The 13,742-nt window shown below is 54.6% G+C and overlaps 4 protein-coding genes across 4 annotated transcripts; 2 read left to right on the forward strand and 2 right to left on the reverse strand.

Annotated features, from left to right (window-relative positions):
* Nucleotides 1-41: 41 nt before the first annotated feature.
* Nucleotides 42-3,026, reverse strand: AB675_5182 (DNA repair protein rhp41; the record flags this gene model as incomplete). The annotated part of the gene is made up of 1 exon (XM_018145373.1): nucleotides 42-3,026. One exon carries the CDS (start codon nucleotides 3,024-3,026, stop codon nucleotides 42-44), a length of 2,985 nt encoding a protein of 994 aa, XP_017999221.1.
* A 678-nt stretch (nucleotides 3,027-3,704) lies between these two features.
* AB675_5183 (DNA polymerase type-X family protein pol4) lies at nucleotides 3,705-5,652 on the forward strand (the record flags this gene model as incomplete). The annotated part of the gene is made up of 2 exons (XM_018145374.1): nucleotides 3,705-4,132; nucleotides 4,194-5,652. 2 exons carry the CDS (start codon nucleotides 3,705-3,707, stop codon nucleotides 5,650-5,652), a joined length of 1,887 nt encoding a protein of 628 aa, XP_017999180.1.
* Nucleotides 5,653-5,886: 234 nt separating this feature from the next.
* AB675_5184 (uncharacterized protein) lies at nucleotides 5,887-9,095 on the reverse strand (the record flags this gene model as incomplete). The annotated part of the gene is made up of 5 exons (XM_018145375.1): nucleotides 5,887-6,964; nucleotides 7,971-8,301; nucleotides 8,358-8,682; nucleotides 8,754-8,843; nucleotides 8,898-9,095. 5 exons carry the CDS (start codon nucleotides 9,093-9,095, stop codon nucleotides 5,887-5,889), a joined length of 2,022 nt encoding a protein of 673 aa, XP_017999456.1.
* Nucleotides 9,096-11,023: 1,928 nt separating this feature from the next.
* AB675_5185 (Cell cycle checkpoint protein RAD17) lies at nucleotides 11,024-13,579 on the forward strand (the record flags this gene model as incomplete). The annotated part of the gene is made up of 1 exon (XM_018145376.1): nucleotides 11,024-13,579. The coding sequence occupies one exon, from the start codon at nucleotides 11,024-11,026 to the stop codon at nucleotides 13,577-13,579; it is 2,556 nt and encodes an 851-aa protein (XP_017999414.1).
* Between the last annotated feature and the right edge of the window lie 163 nt (nucleotides 13,580-13,742).

Consider the following 13,742-nt stretch of genomic DNA (forward strand, 5'->3'; position numbering starts at 1 on the left):
AGAGCACAAATATATGTGGTCGCTCAACGTTATGTCGGGCATTAGTCACCCAGCGAATCATTAAGCCAGTCTGGTTCCGCATCGTCCTCCTCAGGATCATGGGAAAGAACCGATTGATCGGACCTAGTATCCTCTCGAGTTATACTGACGACTTTGCTCGCAGCTGGGATGTCAGCTTCTGCTTGATGGTTCTTTGGCTTTCCTGTTGCGTTTTCATCGCTCTGAAATGCAGACTGACGAGCCGAGAAGCGCTTCTGAGCAGCTGCGAGCGCGGGATGGTCATCACTTTTGCCATCGACCGCAGGCATTTCGCTGCCATTGTCAGTGGTCGGTGCTGTATCAGTTTCTGCAGCATGGGAACCGATTCGTGCACCAGATAGTGCCACAGGGTGGTCTGGTAACTGTGGCTGGCCGCCATAGTCCGTTGACAAGAAGCCGCCTGCACCAGGATCCGCGGTCTGCTCAGGGTCAAGGTCTTCTAGCAGGAATCCGCCAGCAACTTCGTCCGGCTCGAACCCACCTGCACCAGTGTCTGCGGCGTGCTCGAGATTGGTGTCCTCTGGCAGAAAGCCGCCAGCTTCGTCTTCTGGCTCGAAGCCACCTGCTAGTTGCGGACTTGCTGAATTCGGCATCAAATCTCTCTGCAAGCGCACCGACGCCTCTAAGCTAGATTTGCTGGCCTCAGGTGGCTCATGCGGCGAGTTGACGACCACAATAGCTTGCCTCGCGGGAAGAGGTGGCAGGCCTTTCAATAAGAGCTTGGACAGAAGGTCCTTGCCTCTTACGCTGGTAGATTGAGGTGCTACGGGGTCAACCGTTGGTTCTTCGCTGCCAGGTACAAAACCGCCAGCCATACGATCGTCCTCCCCGCCACTGTACGTTTCGTCTTCTTCGTCGTCATCTGCAACGTCGCTTCCAGCATCTCCATATTCGCGCTGCACTCTCTCACGGATGCGTAGGGCTGTCAGCCATCTTGACCAGAGACCAAGCATAAGCACTCGTCGCTCCTGCTCGGCCTCCTCAACAGCATTGTCTTGCAACCCAACAATGACAGCGTCCAGACCGTAGCGAACATCGCGAGGGACGACGACGCCGTTGACGATTGCAGTGCCTTGCCTTCCCTGGAACTCGAAGCCTGTCACTGCATCGACATAGTCGACTCCCATAAGCTTTGCAGCCTGAGCAGCAAGTGGGTGCTGAACGTGGATGGCGCCTGGCGGAATCATGGAAGGCACATAGACATCAAGATTCCCGAAGCCGTTGCGTGGAACCTTTCCATTTGAGACGGGAGGCGGCACATAAATCTCTGTCTGATATTCGGCATACAGTGCAGCGGCGTCAGCTGCCTCGCCGTCGTCATCGATCTCTGGTGTCCGTCTTGATTTTCGTTGCACACGTTTCAGTGGTTGCTCGCCTTTTTTGATGTCCCGGCCACGACGATACCAAGCGTCTGAAGTGCGGCACAAGTGGACATCCTGCCGTCGGTATACTGATTCTAGTTTCGACTCCTTCTGACTGCCGACGGAAGTCTTTCCGACTTCACGCAATGGATGAATGACTTCGTTCATGCGCAGATGGCGTTCTAGCACATAGACAGGATGTCCTTTGAAGTCTTGTATGTTCTTCGGCATGCCTTCGCTCTCAGAACGTCGCAGCAGGTCAGCATCTTCAATATCGTCCCGCGTTTCGGAGAATGGCTTCTCGAAGAGCCGCAGCGTTGGCTTCATCCATTCTTCCCCTCCCTTGACACTTTCTAGACGTACCTTCCGTGTCTTAGCGTTGAACCATTGAGCATACCGTCGAGTCACGTCTCGAGCGGAGCCATCGTCCTCAAACGCAATTACGTAACTCATGGTGTTGAGTGCATCTGATGCCGGTGGCTCGAAGCCAGTCTTTGGCTTGTTGATGGTATGTCGTACAAGCGGATCTAGAGGTGTCCATGTCTGTGACAATGGCGAGAGGACTTCGACCCAGTACACAGGATAAGACGACTCTTTTTGCTTCTTCTTGAAGCCGCCTGACGTGGATGAACCAAAGTCCTGCCTGCCAGCATACGCATAGTCCTGTTTAGACTTCTCGGGCGTGGTCCCTTTGGCCGAAGCTGCAAATGGCAGAACTTGTAGCGAGCTTACAAGCCGACACTCAACAGCGACTGAGCGCAACAGAGCACAGAAGAGCTGTGCCCCTAGATCTCTTGACCCACGCAGAGTTTGTGCAGCAGTTTTGAAGTCATCGAAATCGATTTCTTCGTGCAGATCGCTCTCTTTCTCCAGGTCTATTCCATCACGCCATACTGCGCGTTGTGTGCCTTTGCCTACGATGGTCCAAGAAGTCCTCCATAAAAGGCAGATTTCTTCAACGCCTTTCGTGAAAGAATAGTCCCGTTGCAGAGCTGTTTTGCTTTCGTCCTCATGGAGCAGCCTGATCAGCTTCCGGGGCACTAACTTCTTGAGGGGCTTTTGTACGTCTGGGTGCTCCGTCCATCGATTGCGGCTCCACAGCGAAAGCAACAGTAAGAAGAAATGGGCTTTGTGCCACTCGATCCGCAATCTTCGTTCAGCAGCAGTCACAATTGGACGTCTCGAACGACGGATGGGAGTCGTGACCGTTTCCGAAAAGTCAAGGGTCAAGATCTTCTGCTCCGGCTTCTCAGCTGAATCGGCAACTTCCAGGTCAACATCCTCAAATTCAACATCATCCTCGTCATCGTCCTCGTCGCTCCGGAAATCATCGTATATGACCTGCCGACGATCCACAGGATCAGGACTGGGTTTAGCATGGTTCAGTGGTCCCCGAGCAATGATCGCGTCCTCAGACCCAGTTTCTGGATCCACATCTATCTTACGTCGCTTTCTCGATGGCAGCTCGTCTGTTACCTCGGCAGCGGCCGCCTCTTCAGCGGCTACCTCTGCAAGCATCTCTCGGAACACGACTGGTACGTCCGATTCTGGTGCAGGTCTTGAGCGAGCCGACCGGCGAGGCGTGGCCGCCGTGGCGCCCGCCCTAGCTCGCTTCTTTGGTGCCATCTTGAGGTTGGTAAGCAGACAGCAGAAGGCGACATCTTTGCGTGCGCAACAGAAAGCAAAGCTCTATTCAAGGCGAGGCGCGCGCACAAGTGCTATCGCGTGAAAAAGGAGGGTTTCGACGCGTCGCTGCTCCAGGGTTCACAAATGCCAGGTGTTTGGCGATCATGGTAGAAAGCGAAGACGTGACGTAGCTCGCCAAGGGCTTCAAAGTACGCCCAGTCACGTGATTCCGAGGGGACCTCGACTTCGAGCCGTCGAACCGTCGAACCGTTTCGATTATACTCACTGACAATGAAATGTGGATAACTTGTTCTTGGGTAATTTAATGCACTTGGATACACAAGTGAGGAACTGTCGCGATAGCGCTTGAGCCGGACCACTATTCCAGCACAATCGTATTCGCTTTGTCACTGGACACAGGATGATGTCAACTTGACTCGAGGTCCCTTTCTATGCGGTGGGAATTGCGCCGAGTGTGAGATTTTGCTGTCGCCTTTGGGTAACATGGGATGGACCGAGATTCCTCTGGACTTCGAACCTGGATGTTGCCCTGCCGAAAAGCGCTTGAGCATATGCGCCTGCTCCCCGTGATGACGACCGGTGCGAGGCACCTGAGTATTGGCACTGACACACAGCGAGCTCGACTAGAAGTCCCACCGATTAGAAACGTTGACCAACATGGTCGCTACGTTGGACCTGAGTTTAGTCCCGCCGATCTACATCCTGCCAACTCATCTCTCGACTGAAGATCTGCATGAGTACGAGGATCAGGTATACGCCGCTCACGGTCTATTGACATACAATGCATCAGAAGCACGTATCTTCGTTGGTCGTGTCTCCCAGAAGAAGCGAGCTTTGTTCGAGCTCAGGGCACAGGGAGTCTATGTTGACCTCACTGACCAGCCGGCCGTCCTACAAGATGACAGTAATGGACCACGAGGCAGAAAGCGAAAGCTAGGGGAAGACGAGCCTGTCTCAAGCGGCGACGAAGCCTCGAGCGCCGCGAGCGCTACCTGGCCGGATCTGACATCTCACATCCTTGTGGTAAAGCTGGAGTGGATCGATGCTTGTCTCAAACGAGGCTCAGTACTCCCTTACCAACGGCAGTTAGTCCTCTCCGGCAAGATTACGTCCAAGACTGCAGACCAGAAGACACCTCCACCTCAGATACGGGACTTGTCACTTACATCAAGCTTCTCCCACCACTTCCACACAAGCTGGTCCCTCATCTCATCCTCCGGCACCTCGACCATTCGGCTCCGAACACATACGCACCTTCCCACATCACTCTAAACGCCCCCCTCGCCTCGAGCACGGCCAAACCACGCACGACGGCTCCTCTGACTCCCGCTCCTCCTCACCGCGCAAGAAGCTTCCACCTCCACCAGACTGGGTCCACCTCCCTAACTCAACCTTCGCCTGCTGCCGCAACACGCCCTTGAAAACAGCGAACGCCGCCTTCATCGCCCAACTCGAATCCATAAAACTCTCCCGCATCCTCACCCGCGACGAAATCGGTGTGCGCGCCTACTCCACTAGCATCGCCTCCCTGTCCGCCTACCCCTCCTCCCTCGTCTCCGAAACTGAAATCCTGCACCTCCCCGGCTGCAACTCGCGCATCGCAGAACTGTGGCGCGAATGGCGCGACTCCGCCTCCTCCGACTCCGAGCGCTACCTCGAAGTCGTCCGCCGCTTCGAGAGCGACCCCGAAATGCAAACCCTAAAACTCTTCTACAACATCTGGGGCGTCGGCGCCGACACAGCGCGAAAGCTCTACTACACCTTCGGCCTTCGAGACCTCGACGACATAGTCGAATACCACTGGACCCAACTAACCCGCTCCCAACAAATCGGCCTGAAATTCTACTCGGAGTTCGAATCCAAGATCCCCCGCGCGGAAGTCGAGTCCATCGCGTCCACGATCCTGCACCACGCGCGCCTCTGCAAGTCCATACCGGAGGAGCACTGGACCCCCAACGCAGACGGCAGCGGACATGCAAACGACATGGTCTGCGTCATAGTCGGCGGGTACCGACGCGGCAAAGCCGAGTCAGGCGATGTGGATGTGATTCTCTCCCATCGCGATGAACACGTCACGCAGGATCTTGTTGTGGATGTAGTGCAGTCGTTGGAGACTGCAGGGTGGATCACGCATACCTTGACGCTGCAGACCACTACGTCGGATCGAGACCAGCAGACGCTGCCGTACCGTGGGGAAGGGCATGGCCATGGGTTCGATAGTCTGGATAAAGCGCTGTGTGTATGGCAGGATCCGGAGTTTGATGATCAAGAAGGGACAATCACGAAAAATCCAAACGTCCACCGCCGGGTTGACATTATATTGAGTCCGTGGCGGACCGTGGGGTGTGCGGTGTTAGGTTGGTCTGGCGGGACGACGTTTCAGAGGGATTTGAGGCGGTTTGCGAAGAAGGAGCGTGGTTGGAAGTTTGATAGTAGTGGAGTTAGGGACCGGGGGACTGGGGGTGTGGTGGACTTGGAATCTGGTAAACCGGAGGGCGGTGAAGCTGAGGTAGCTGAAGGGGAGACGTGGATGGAGAGGGAGAAGAGGGTGATGGAGGGCCTTGGAATTGGTTTTCGAGAGGCGTGGGAGAGGTGTACGGGATAGAATCTCGATGACTTGGAAGAAGAACATGGAGTGTCGGATTGATGGAATTGGGGTGAACATTGCTGCTTTGTGGAAGTCGCGTGGCGACGTTGGATTAGTCATTCTGGATATCCTTTGCTGAAAATCCCTCCTGGTAGCCGAATACTTGGATACATGCAAATATACAATTTCGGAAAGAAACCAACAACCTCACCAATTCTCGAACACCCACTCAAAGATTCGGTATTCTCAACTTCAACGGTGCCCCTGACTCGCCTCCTCCATCTCCTCCAAATCCTCACGCCCAAACCCACCCCACCCCTCAAACTCATCCGCAAACCTCACCGCATTCTTCAAGAAGAACCCATCGTCATCACCCCACGCCTTCGCTCCCGCCAACATAGCCCGACAACCCTTGACGAAATGCGCATCGTACTTATGCCCACCGTGCAGGGCTTTGTCATTCACAAACTCCCACCCTCGACCTTTCAGATCGTACGCCTTCTGCGCCTCCGCAGCCTGTGAGAGCGAGGGGCGTAGTTGGGCGATGTAGATCGCTAGGGTGATGAGGAGCCATTGTCTGACGAGGCGCAAGTGGGTGTGTTTGGGGAAGAAGGGGAGGAGGATGCGGATGGCGTGTGAGGTGGTGAGGAGGTGCACGAGGAAGAAGTCGTAGTCGTGGCCTGGTTGGGGGAGGAGTTTGGATGTGGAAATCAGGAGGAGGGAGGCGAGGCGTTGGGATTGGGCGAATTGTTGGGTGGGGTTGGTGATGGTCCAGCTGTGGAAGTGGGCGAGGAGGGCGGAGGTAAGTTTGGGGTTGGAGAGGAGCGTGCCGAGGTTAGAGCCGCCGGGGCCGGTGAAAAGGTTGTCGAATGTAGGATCGGTTTCGACGCGGTTGAATAGAGTGAAGAGGTCGGATGTGGGGTCTGGGATGTGTTTTGGTGGTGGTGTGGTTGCGAGGGAGGCTAGTTGTGTGTCGTAGCATGTTGCGGCCAAGCCGAGTGCTTCCATGGCTACTTCGCGGGAGGTAAGTTCGAAGGCGTAGCCCAGGTGGATGAGTGGGTGGCCTAGGCCGGAGACGAGGCAGTCGAACATGGCGTAATGTGAGTCGCATGACTTGGGGCCGATTTCGAAGATGTATTTGGTGACGACGGCTTTCCAGTCGTAGCCTGCTTCAACGAGTTGGTCTTCGAAGAAGTCGACCCAGGCTCGTTGGTACTCCTTCTTGCCGAGGAAGTCGCGGTGGTCGTGCTCGGCGATTTCGGAGGGGAGTCCTCCCACTGGTCGAGATTGTCGTGCTTGGAGATGTCTTCGTAGATATTGGTTAGGTGGTCTGCCGGGGCTTTCAGTAGGTAGGCACTTCCGAGGATGTGTGGCGAGTGGTTGTGGAACGACGCTTGTTGTACAGTATGGAGTGCTCGGAGTGATTCAGCTTCAAGAGATGTTTGAGGCGTCGGCCTGTTCTGTCGGCAGCGGTCCCAACGTCGAAAACTTCCACGGACGCTACGTCCACCCCCGGGCTGCTTGCGCCCAGGCCAACATATGACATAAGTGTGGACAACATGGTGGCTGCGATTTTCTTAGACCTATCACAATTGTGTTCCAAGTGCCATCGAGAGACTGCTCATGGTGTAAGATGAAGAGGAATACTATGATGGCATACTGTTGAATGGAGCAGGTGGATTTCGCTTTCCCCGCAATCATGCAAGCGAATAAACTTGAACGCTGACGGCGGCTTCTTGCCAGAATACGTCTACCAGCAAACACGAGCCCATCCAGAATAGGACGTGCATGCAGATCTACTAAGCTGATCAACCGCATATAGCATCGCATCAAGGAGGCTTCGAACGTGCGAACATGACATATCCCTGGAGCATATCATCTTGTGCGTGTATCAGTTCGATCGTTGAGATAGAGGCAATCGCGGGCAGATTAAAGCCGCCCCGAACTCCCCCAAGTATTGGGATGGAGGTGAGGCCGTTTCACACTGACCCACAGTCCTAAAACCGTGTGTGCGCGCACTTTGAACCACGATCGTGCTGGAGCGCCAATGCCTGGGCGTCTTGAATGGCTGGTATGGAACATTAAGTACCTATGATATCGCCTTATAACGTCACATCAACAACATCACCAGCGGGACCAAAAAGTCCCCTGTACCCAACATACGGAAAAAGCAACTACTGCAGCGTGAAATCAATCACCGGCGCCGGCGGTGCCACCTCGATAATCGCTGGCCCAAACAAGATATCCGCGTCCGGCACAGTCGCATTCTGGCTACTCTTGGTAACAAATACATAAGTCTGGCCCGACGCACTGGCCGGAATGGTCGCAACGACGACCTTGCCATTGATGGAACCTGCACGCTCGCGACACTCAAGCCGGAGGCAAAGGTCACGAAGCTGCCGGCGGGAATACTGTTGGCGGCGGTAAAGGTGTAGGGTGAGCCGGCGGCGGCGGCACAAGCGGCCTTGCTGGGGAGGGCGCAGCCGCCTGAGGCACCTTTGGTGCTGGTTGGGGACGCCGCGACGGATGTCTTGGTCGTGGATGATGATCCCCAGCCTGATGGGTGCATAGCCTCAGTTGTGTGAGCAGCAGCGGCAGATGCAGTCGCAGACGCAGCTGTAGGGGTCGAACCCTTGTCGGACCAGTCAGTGGATCGGTTGGGAGTGCCTGTGGGGGAGATTAGTGGAGTGTCCGACGGTGGGGATGTTTGATCAGGGACATACTGCTGGTGTCGTCCCAAGAACGCTTCTTCATGGCTGGGCCCTCGGCGACGCAGGTGCCGCTGGTGGCGGTCAGGAGTGGGAAAGGCTTGAAGGGTAGTGGCGGATTGGTGGCTGGGCAGTTGACGATGAATTGCGCTGCCAGCGTGTAGACGGGGTTGGGGTTGAGTGGCGTCTCGAATGGGTTGGCCATTGGCACCTCACCGATTGCGGCGCGCTGGTAGCTGGTGTGGAGGGCTTCGGTGGCGAGGATGGCACCGGCGACAGTCAAGTAGTACTTGCTACTGATCAACGGGGCGCCGCCCAGATACGCCGATGTTCCAACACCCTCCAGGATGGAGGACAGGGTAATGAAGGAGCGACGTCGGTGTAGGGGAAGCTGTACTGGCAAGCTGCAACTGGTGTCTGGCCGTTTGCTTGGAGGGCGGCAGTCAGGACCTGGACGTGTACCTGCTCGTCATTGGCGATGTATTTGAGATTGTTGTAGTACTGGTTTGTCGTCAGCAAGATAGACACCGGTCATGCAGTGCGGAGCTTACTTACCGTTGCTCCATAACCAGCGTCTGCAAAGTCTTGTGCAGTGAAGTTCTTGATGGCACCTTCGTAGAAGACGTTCTCGAGATGCTCGAGGGTCAAGGCAAACTGGAGAACGGTGTTGTCGATGTTCTGCCTCTTTTCGAGGGGGGCAGAGTAGACCATGCCAGCCATTGAGGCGGCAGCGACACAAGTTGAGACCTTCATGGCGCTGTGAACGACTGATCAGAGCGAGCTGGGAACGAAACGAAACAACAGTCGTAAATGCCCGAGATCAACAGGCAGTTGTATATAGAAGGATGGGAGCGTGCTACATCGACTGGGCCGCTCTGGACATATAAGTGATCTCAGCGACGGCCCCTTCGGTTTGTGATGATCTGCTGGTGATCTCCCAAGTATTCGAATGCTTGAAGCAATTTTCTCCCGGAAAGCGCCACTCCGGTCATGGTTGCATGAAGCTCTTCTGCTCGCCCAGACGGCAGACGACTATGCCGATGTCTCACAGTAATGGCAGAAGTGGTCGCAACCTAGCTTGATTCTGCAGTGTGAGTGAGGGCAACAGACACGTACCCACTATTGGCTTCGAGGCCAAGCTCCTGTCAGACGCGAGCCTGATCTACTGTGTAGTGGCCCGATGAGGAGGCATAGTATGCGCTAGACCTTTTTTGGTAGACAAATTTGACCGCAGCAATTGAATTCCGCTCGGGATATAGCACATCCGAGAGACATGTCCCGATCGAGAGGAGAGTACTCCCAATTCGCAACGCAGTGCTCACTTACAGTTAGCCTCTCCCCAGATTCGTTTGATTGCCCGGTAGAATGGCATGAACTGTGGATCCACAGTAAGCGGTTCATCTGCACACGTGCAGTCGTAATGTGCTGCTACTATAGTGTTGGCCTCCGCTACGTAGTTTGATCATCGACGGTCACGATAGCGGAGCCAGGTGAGCAGTAGGATGCATACTGACGACTTAGAATGCTCTTACTGGACAAGATAGAAGGGTCGCTGCTGGTCTTTCAGGGAAACGCAAAGGAGGTTGCGATTTTCCACACCATCGGCGGTCAAATTGTCATTCGCTCGAATGAGATTTGTGAAAGTGCAATGTGAAAAGCCGGAAGTATGTCGAGTGGAATAGATTGGCATGCCTAACGCCGGTGAGACATATCCTGAACGGATGACAGAAGATTTGAGTGGCGATTAGGTATGTACAGACATACTAGGATGCATGACCCTTGTCGTTATTGGGCATGGAGAGTTGCTGGTTCAGAAACCCAGAAGTATAGCAGAGAGGATCCCTTGAGAGTGGATTTGACCACAGTCCTTGTTGGGCAAAGGAGCCGTTTCGAAAGCCGCAGTTGGCCAGCTGTAGTCCAGGAAGCTGATCAGTGAGTATGACTTACGAGATCAGGCAACGGAGTATTAGCATTGCTCTCCGCCTTAAAACGAGGGCGATGACTCTGAAAGGCCGACGTTGGTGACGTTAGGGATAGACTACCTCAGACCTCGAAGCGCGGCCCATCTACAAGCGTCGAATTCAGCGGGCGATCGCTCGAAGTTGTGTACACAGTAGAAAGTCGCGGATGTGCTGCAGCACGTGAGGTTGACACTGGACAGACTGCCTCGGTGCACGCTGACGCTCATACGATCATGCACCAAGGTACTTCGTTGGCGTGAAGAGCCAGGACCCAATGCAGATGGCGAACGTCCTGTCAATCAGGCGTTCATACTCAACCACTTAGATCACAGTATGTTGCCCTGGAGGCAGAAAGATCTCTGTTACGCTACAATTTCCTGGCGAGACCGCTTGTCACATTCGGCGCGGCCAAACGGATGGCTGCTTCCTGAGGTATGTGTGGAAGGATGCCGGTGATGAGGAGTACCACTATATCGTGACGAAATCTTGCGACATCGTCAAGATTAGCCATCTGGCAGGTCCACTGGTGCCAAGCATCGGTACCGGAGATCAAATCCGAATCCCGAGGAGGACCCGCCCAGCAGCGAGTTGCAACTACTTAAATACCTGACGACTTTGAGTCGGCGACTACTTCGAATCCTGTAGACCTGACGGCAGCAGCGCCGCCCCCGACCAGGCTTGTTGCAGTGTCGAATTCGCACAAGCTCGCCATGTCCGTCAATGGCTCCTCGGCCTGCCAAAAGGCAGCGAAGATCGACTCGAGTGATATCCGATGATGAAGAGGAAGATCCGGTCCCAAACGGATCGCCCAAGCCGACGCCCAGAACTCAGCGACAGTTGTCTCTCAGTGACAACGGCAGCAACTCATTGTCAATATCACCGGTGTCAGCTAAGACCTGGAATGCACAATCTACGGCCAAGCGGAAACCAAAAAGCACACCGCAGACCAGTCCAGAGAAGCCACGAAAGAGCTCACGAATCAAGAGCGAGCCTGACAAGTCGAAGTCGATACAGAACTTCTTTGGGAAGGCGACAGACGACCAGAGATGGCAACGGAACAAGTCAGGCACTCCTGAAGCGTCCGGCCTAGGAGAGGTAGAAGCAATTGAGGACGATGAGCTGTCAGACGATGCCTTAATTGCTCTGGCAGAATCAGAGACTGTTTCGTCCACTCTCAGCCGGAAGATTTTTACGTCTACATCCAACGGCAAAACGACCACCAACGGCCACAGGTTCCTGAAACCTGCTGTACCATTCAAGAGGCCTACCTTACCTGCGCCTCCACGACCTGCAAAAGAAGAGTCAGAGTCGCAGCCACCATGGTCCGAGCGATACGGACCCACAACCCTCGATGAGCTAGCAGTGCACAAGAAGAAAGTCACAGACGTGCAGCAGTGGTTTGAGGCAGTCGTCTCTGGTCGCTCGCGGCAGAAGCTGTTGGTGTTGAAAGGTCCGGCTGGCAGCGGGAAGACTGTGACTGTGAACCTTGTTACGCAAGCCGTGGGTCTCAATACAATCACCTGGCAGAATCCAGGCATTGTCGACACCACAGTCAATGGCTCAGCAGCAGCTCAATTCGATGAGTTCCTCAATCGTGGTCAGTTTGGTAGCCTCGGGTTCGATGGTGCCGAGTCTAAGGCGGATCGCAGCGCTCAACATCAGGCGCTGATTGTCGAGGAATTCCCGACGTCGTCATCTCGCTCAGTTGGCCTTGACTCGGTTCGTGGCGCGGTCAGTCGCTTTCTGACAAGTGGTTCTGGCTCTGCCCAGCCCTTCAGATCTACGAACACCGAGCCCGCATGTCCAGCCGTCATGATCATATCGGAGACGCTGTTGAATTCATCCACAGCATTCTCTGACAGCTTCACGGCACATCGTCTTCTCGGACCAGAAATCCTCAATCATCCTGCTACCACTGTCATCGAATTCAATGCTGTCGCGCAAACTTTTGTCCACAAGGCCTTAGACCTTGCTGTGAAGAAAGAAGCTCGTACTTCGCTACGCCGCCGGATACCTGGACCTGCAGTCATGCAAAGATTGGCCGAAATGGGCGATCTTCGAAACGCTGTCAATGCGCTTGAGTTCCTTTGCGTCCGAAACGATAGTAATTCTGACTGGTCAGGCACTGTTGCGAGCAAATCGAAGAAATCTGCTAAGGACCAGAAAGACCTCACAGAAATGGAGAAGGACTCGCTGAAGCTAGTCAGTCAGCGCGAAACCACGCTCGATATGTTCCATGCTGCCGGCAAAGTAGTGTACAACAAGCGAGAGGATGCTCGTGTACTAGACTCTCGAGCCGAGCCGCCACCGAAACCGCCAGATCACCTCATGCATCTGTACAACCACAAAGAATCACAGATCGACATCGACGCACTGTTCAATGAAACGGGCGCCGACATTCAGACTTTCATCTCCTCTCTGCACGAGAACTACGTTCTATCCTGCAATGGTGACAGTTTCACAGACTATTTCGACGACTGTGCCGAGATGCTCTCCTTCAGCGATGTCCTTAACCCTGAGTCACGACGATCGATCCGATCAGGCGGCTCTGCTGCGAGGAACTATGCCTCCATTCAAACCGCCAGTACCGATGCACTGAGGCAAGACGAGATCAGCTTTCACGTTGCTTCAAGGGGACTGATATTCCATCTACCATACCCTGTCAACCGCGCAGCGCCGCCGAGTGGCAGAGCAGCCGACAAGTTCAAGATGTTCTACCCCACGAGTCTGCGTCTATGGAAGCCGACTGAGGAGATTGACTCGCTGATCTCGATGTTCATGCACGAAGATCCCAAAGACGGTACTGTGAGTGCATCGCGATCAGCGAGTGGCGTTGCTGGATGGAAGAACACTTCGTTCGGTCAGGGTCAGGCACCGCTAGAAGGGGAGGACAAAGAGGACAGCCCGGCTCGCAGATCTTACCAGTCTAGAGTCGACCTGACGCTCGACATCCTGCCATACCTGGCCCGAATCAAGGCCTCGCGGCAGAGAGACACGCGGCTCATCAATCGCATCGTTCAAGTACAGAATATGTCTGTGCCACTCACGGGCGATGAGCCAGATGATGAAGAGCCTGCGGATGAGGCTATCGTCAGTGCGACCAAAGTCAGGGGCGGAGGCTTTGCAGGCACTGGAAACGCGAGTAGCCGACGAGCTGCGGCGGGCAAGGTCGCTGCTAGCTTCACAAGCAGTACGATTGGAAGTCGAGGCGAGGAAAGCACCAGCAGCCAAATGGAAAACTTGTTCCTGGAGGACGATGATATCGTGGACGACTGAGCCGCTGTCGGAACGAGGAACATTCGCCCCTCATACTTTTATGAATGAAACCCCAATGATAGATGGCATCTGTACAATACCTAGCAAAGAAGCAGAGGCATCAGAGTCAGATCTCATTTTCACCTGAAATGACTCACAATATTTGGTCCATCGCTTCGCTGTT

Source organism: Cyphellophora attinorum, assembly GCF_001299255.1.
Source record: "Cyphellophora attinorum strain CBS 131958 chromosome Unknown Contig15, whole genome shotgun sequence".
Taxonomy (NCBI): Eukaryota; Fungi; Ascomycota; class Eurotiomycetes; order Chaetothyriales; family Cyphellophoraceae; genus Cyphellophora; species Cyphellophora attinorum.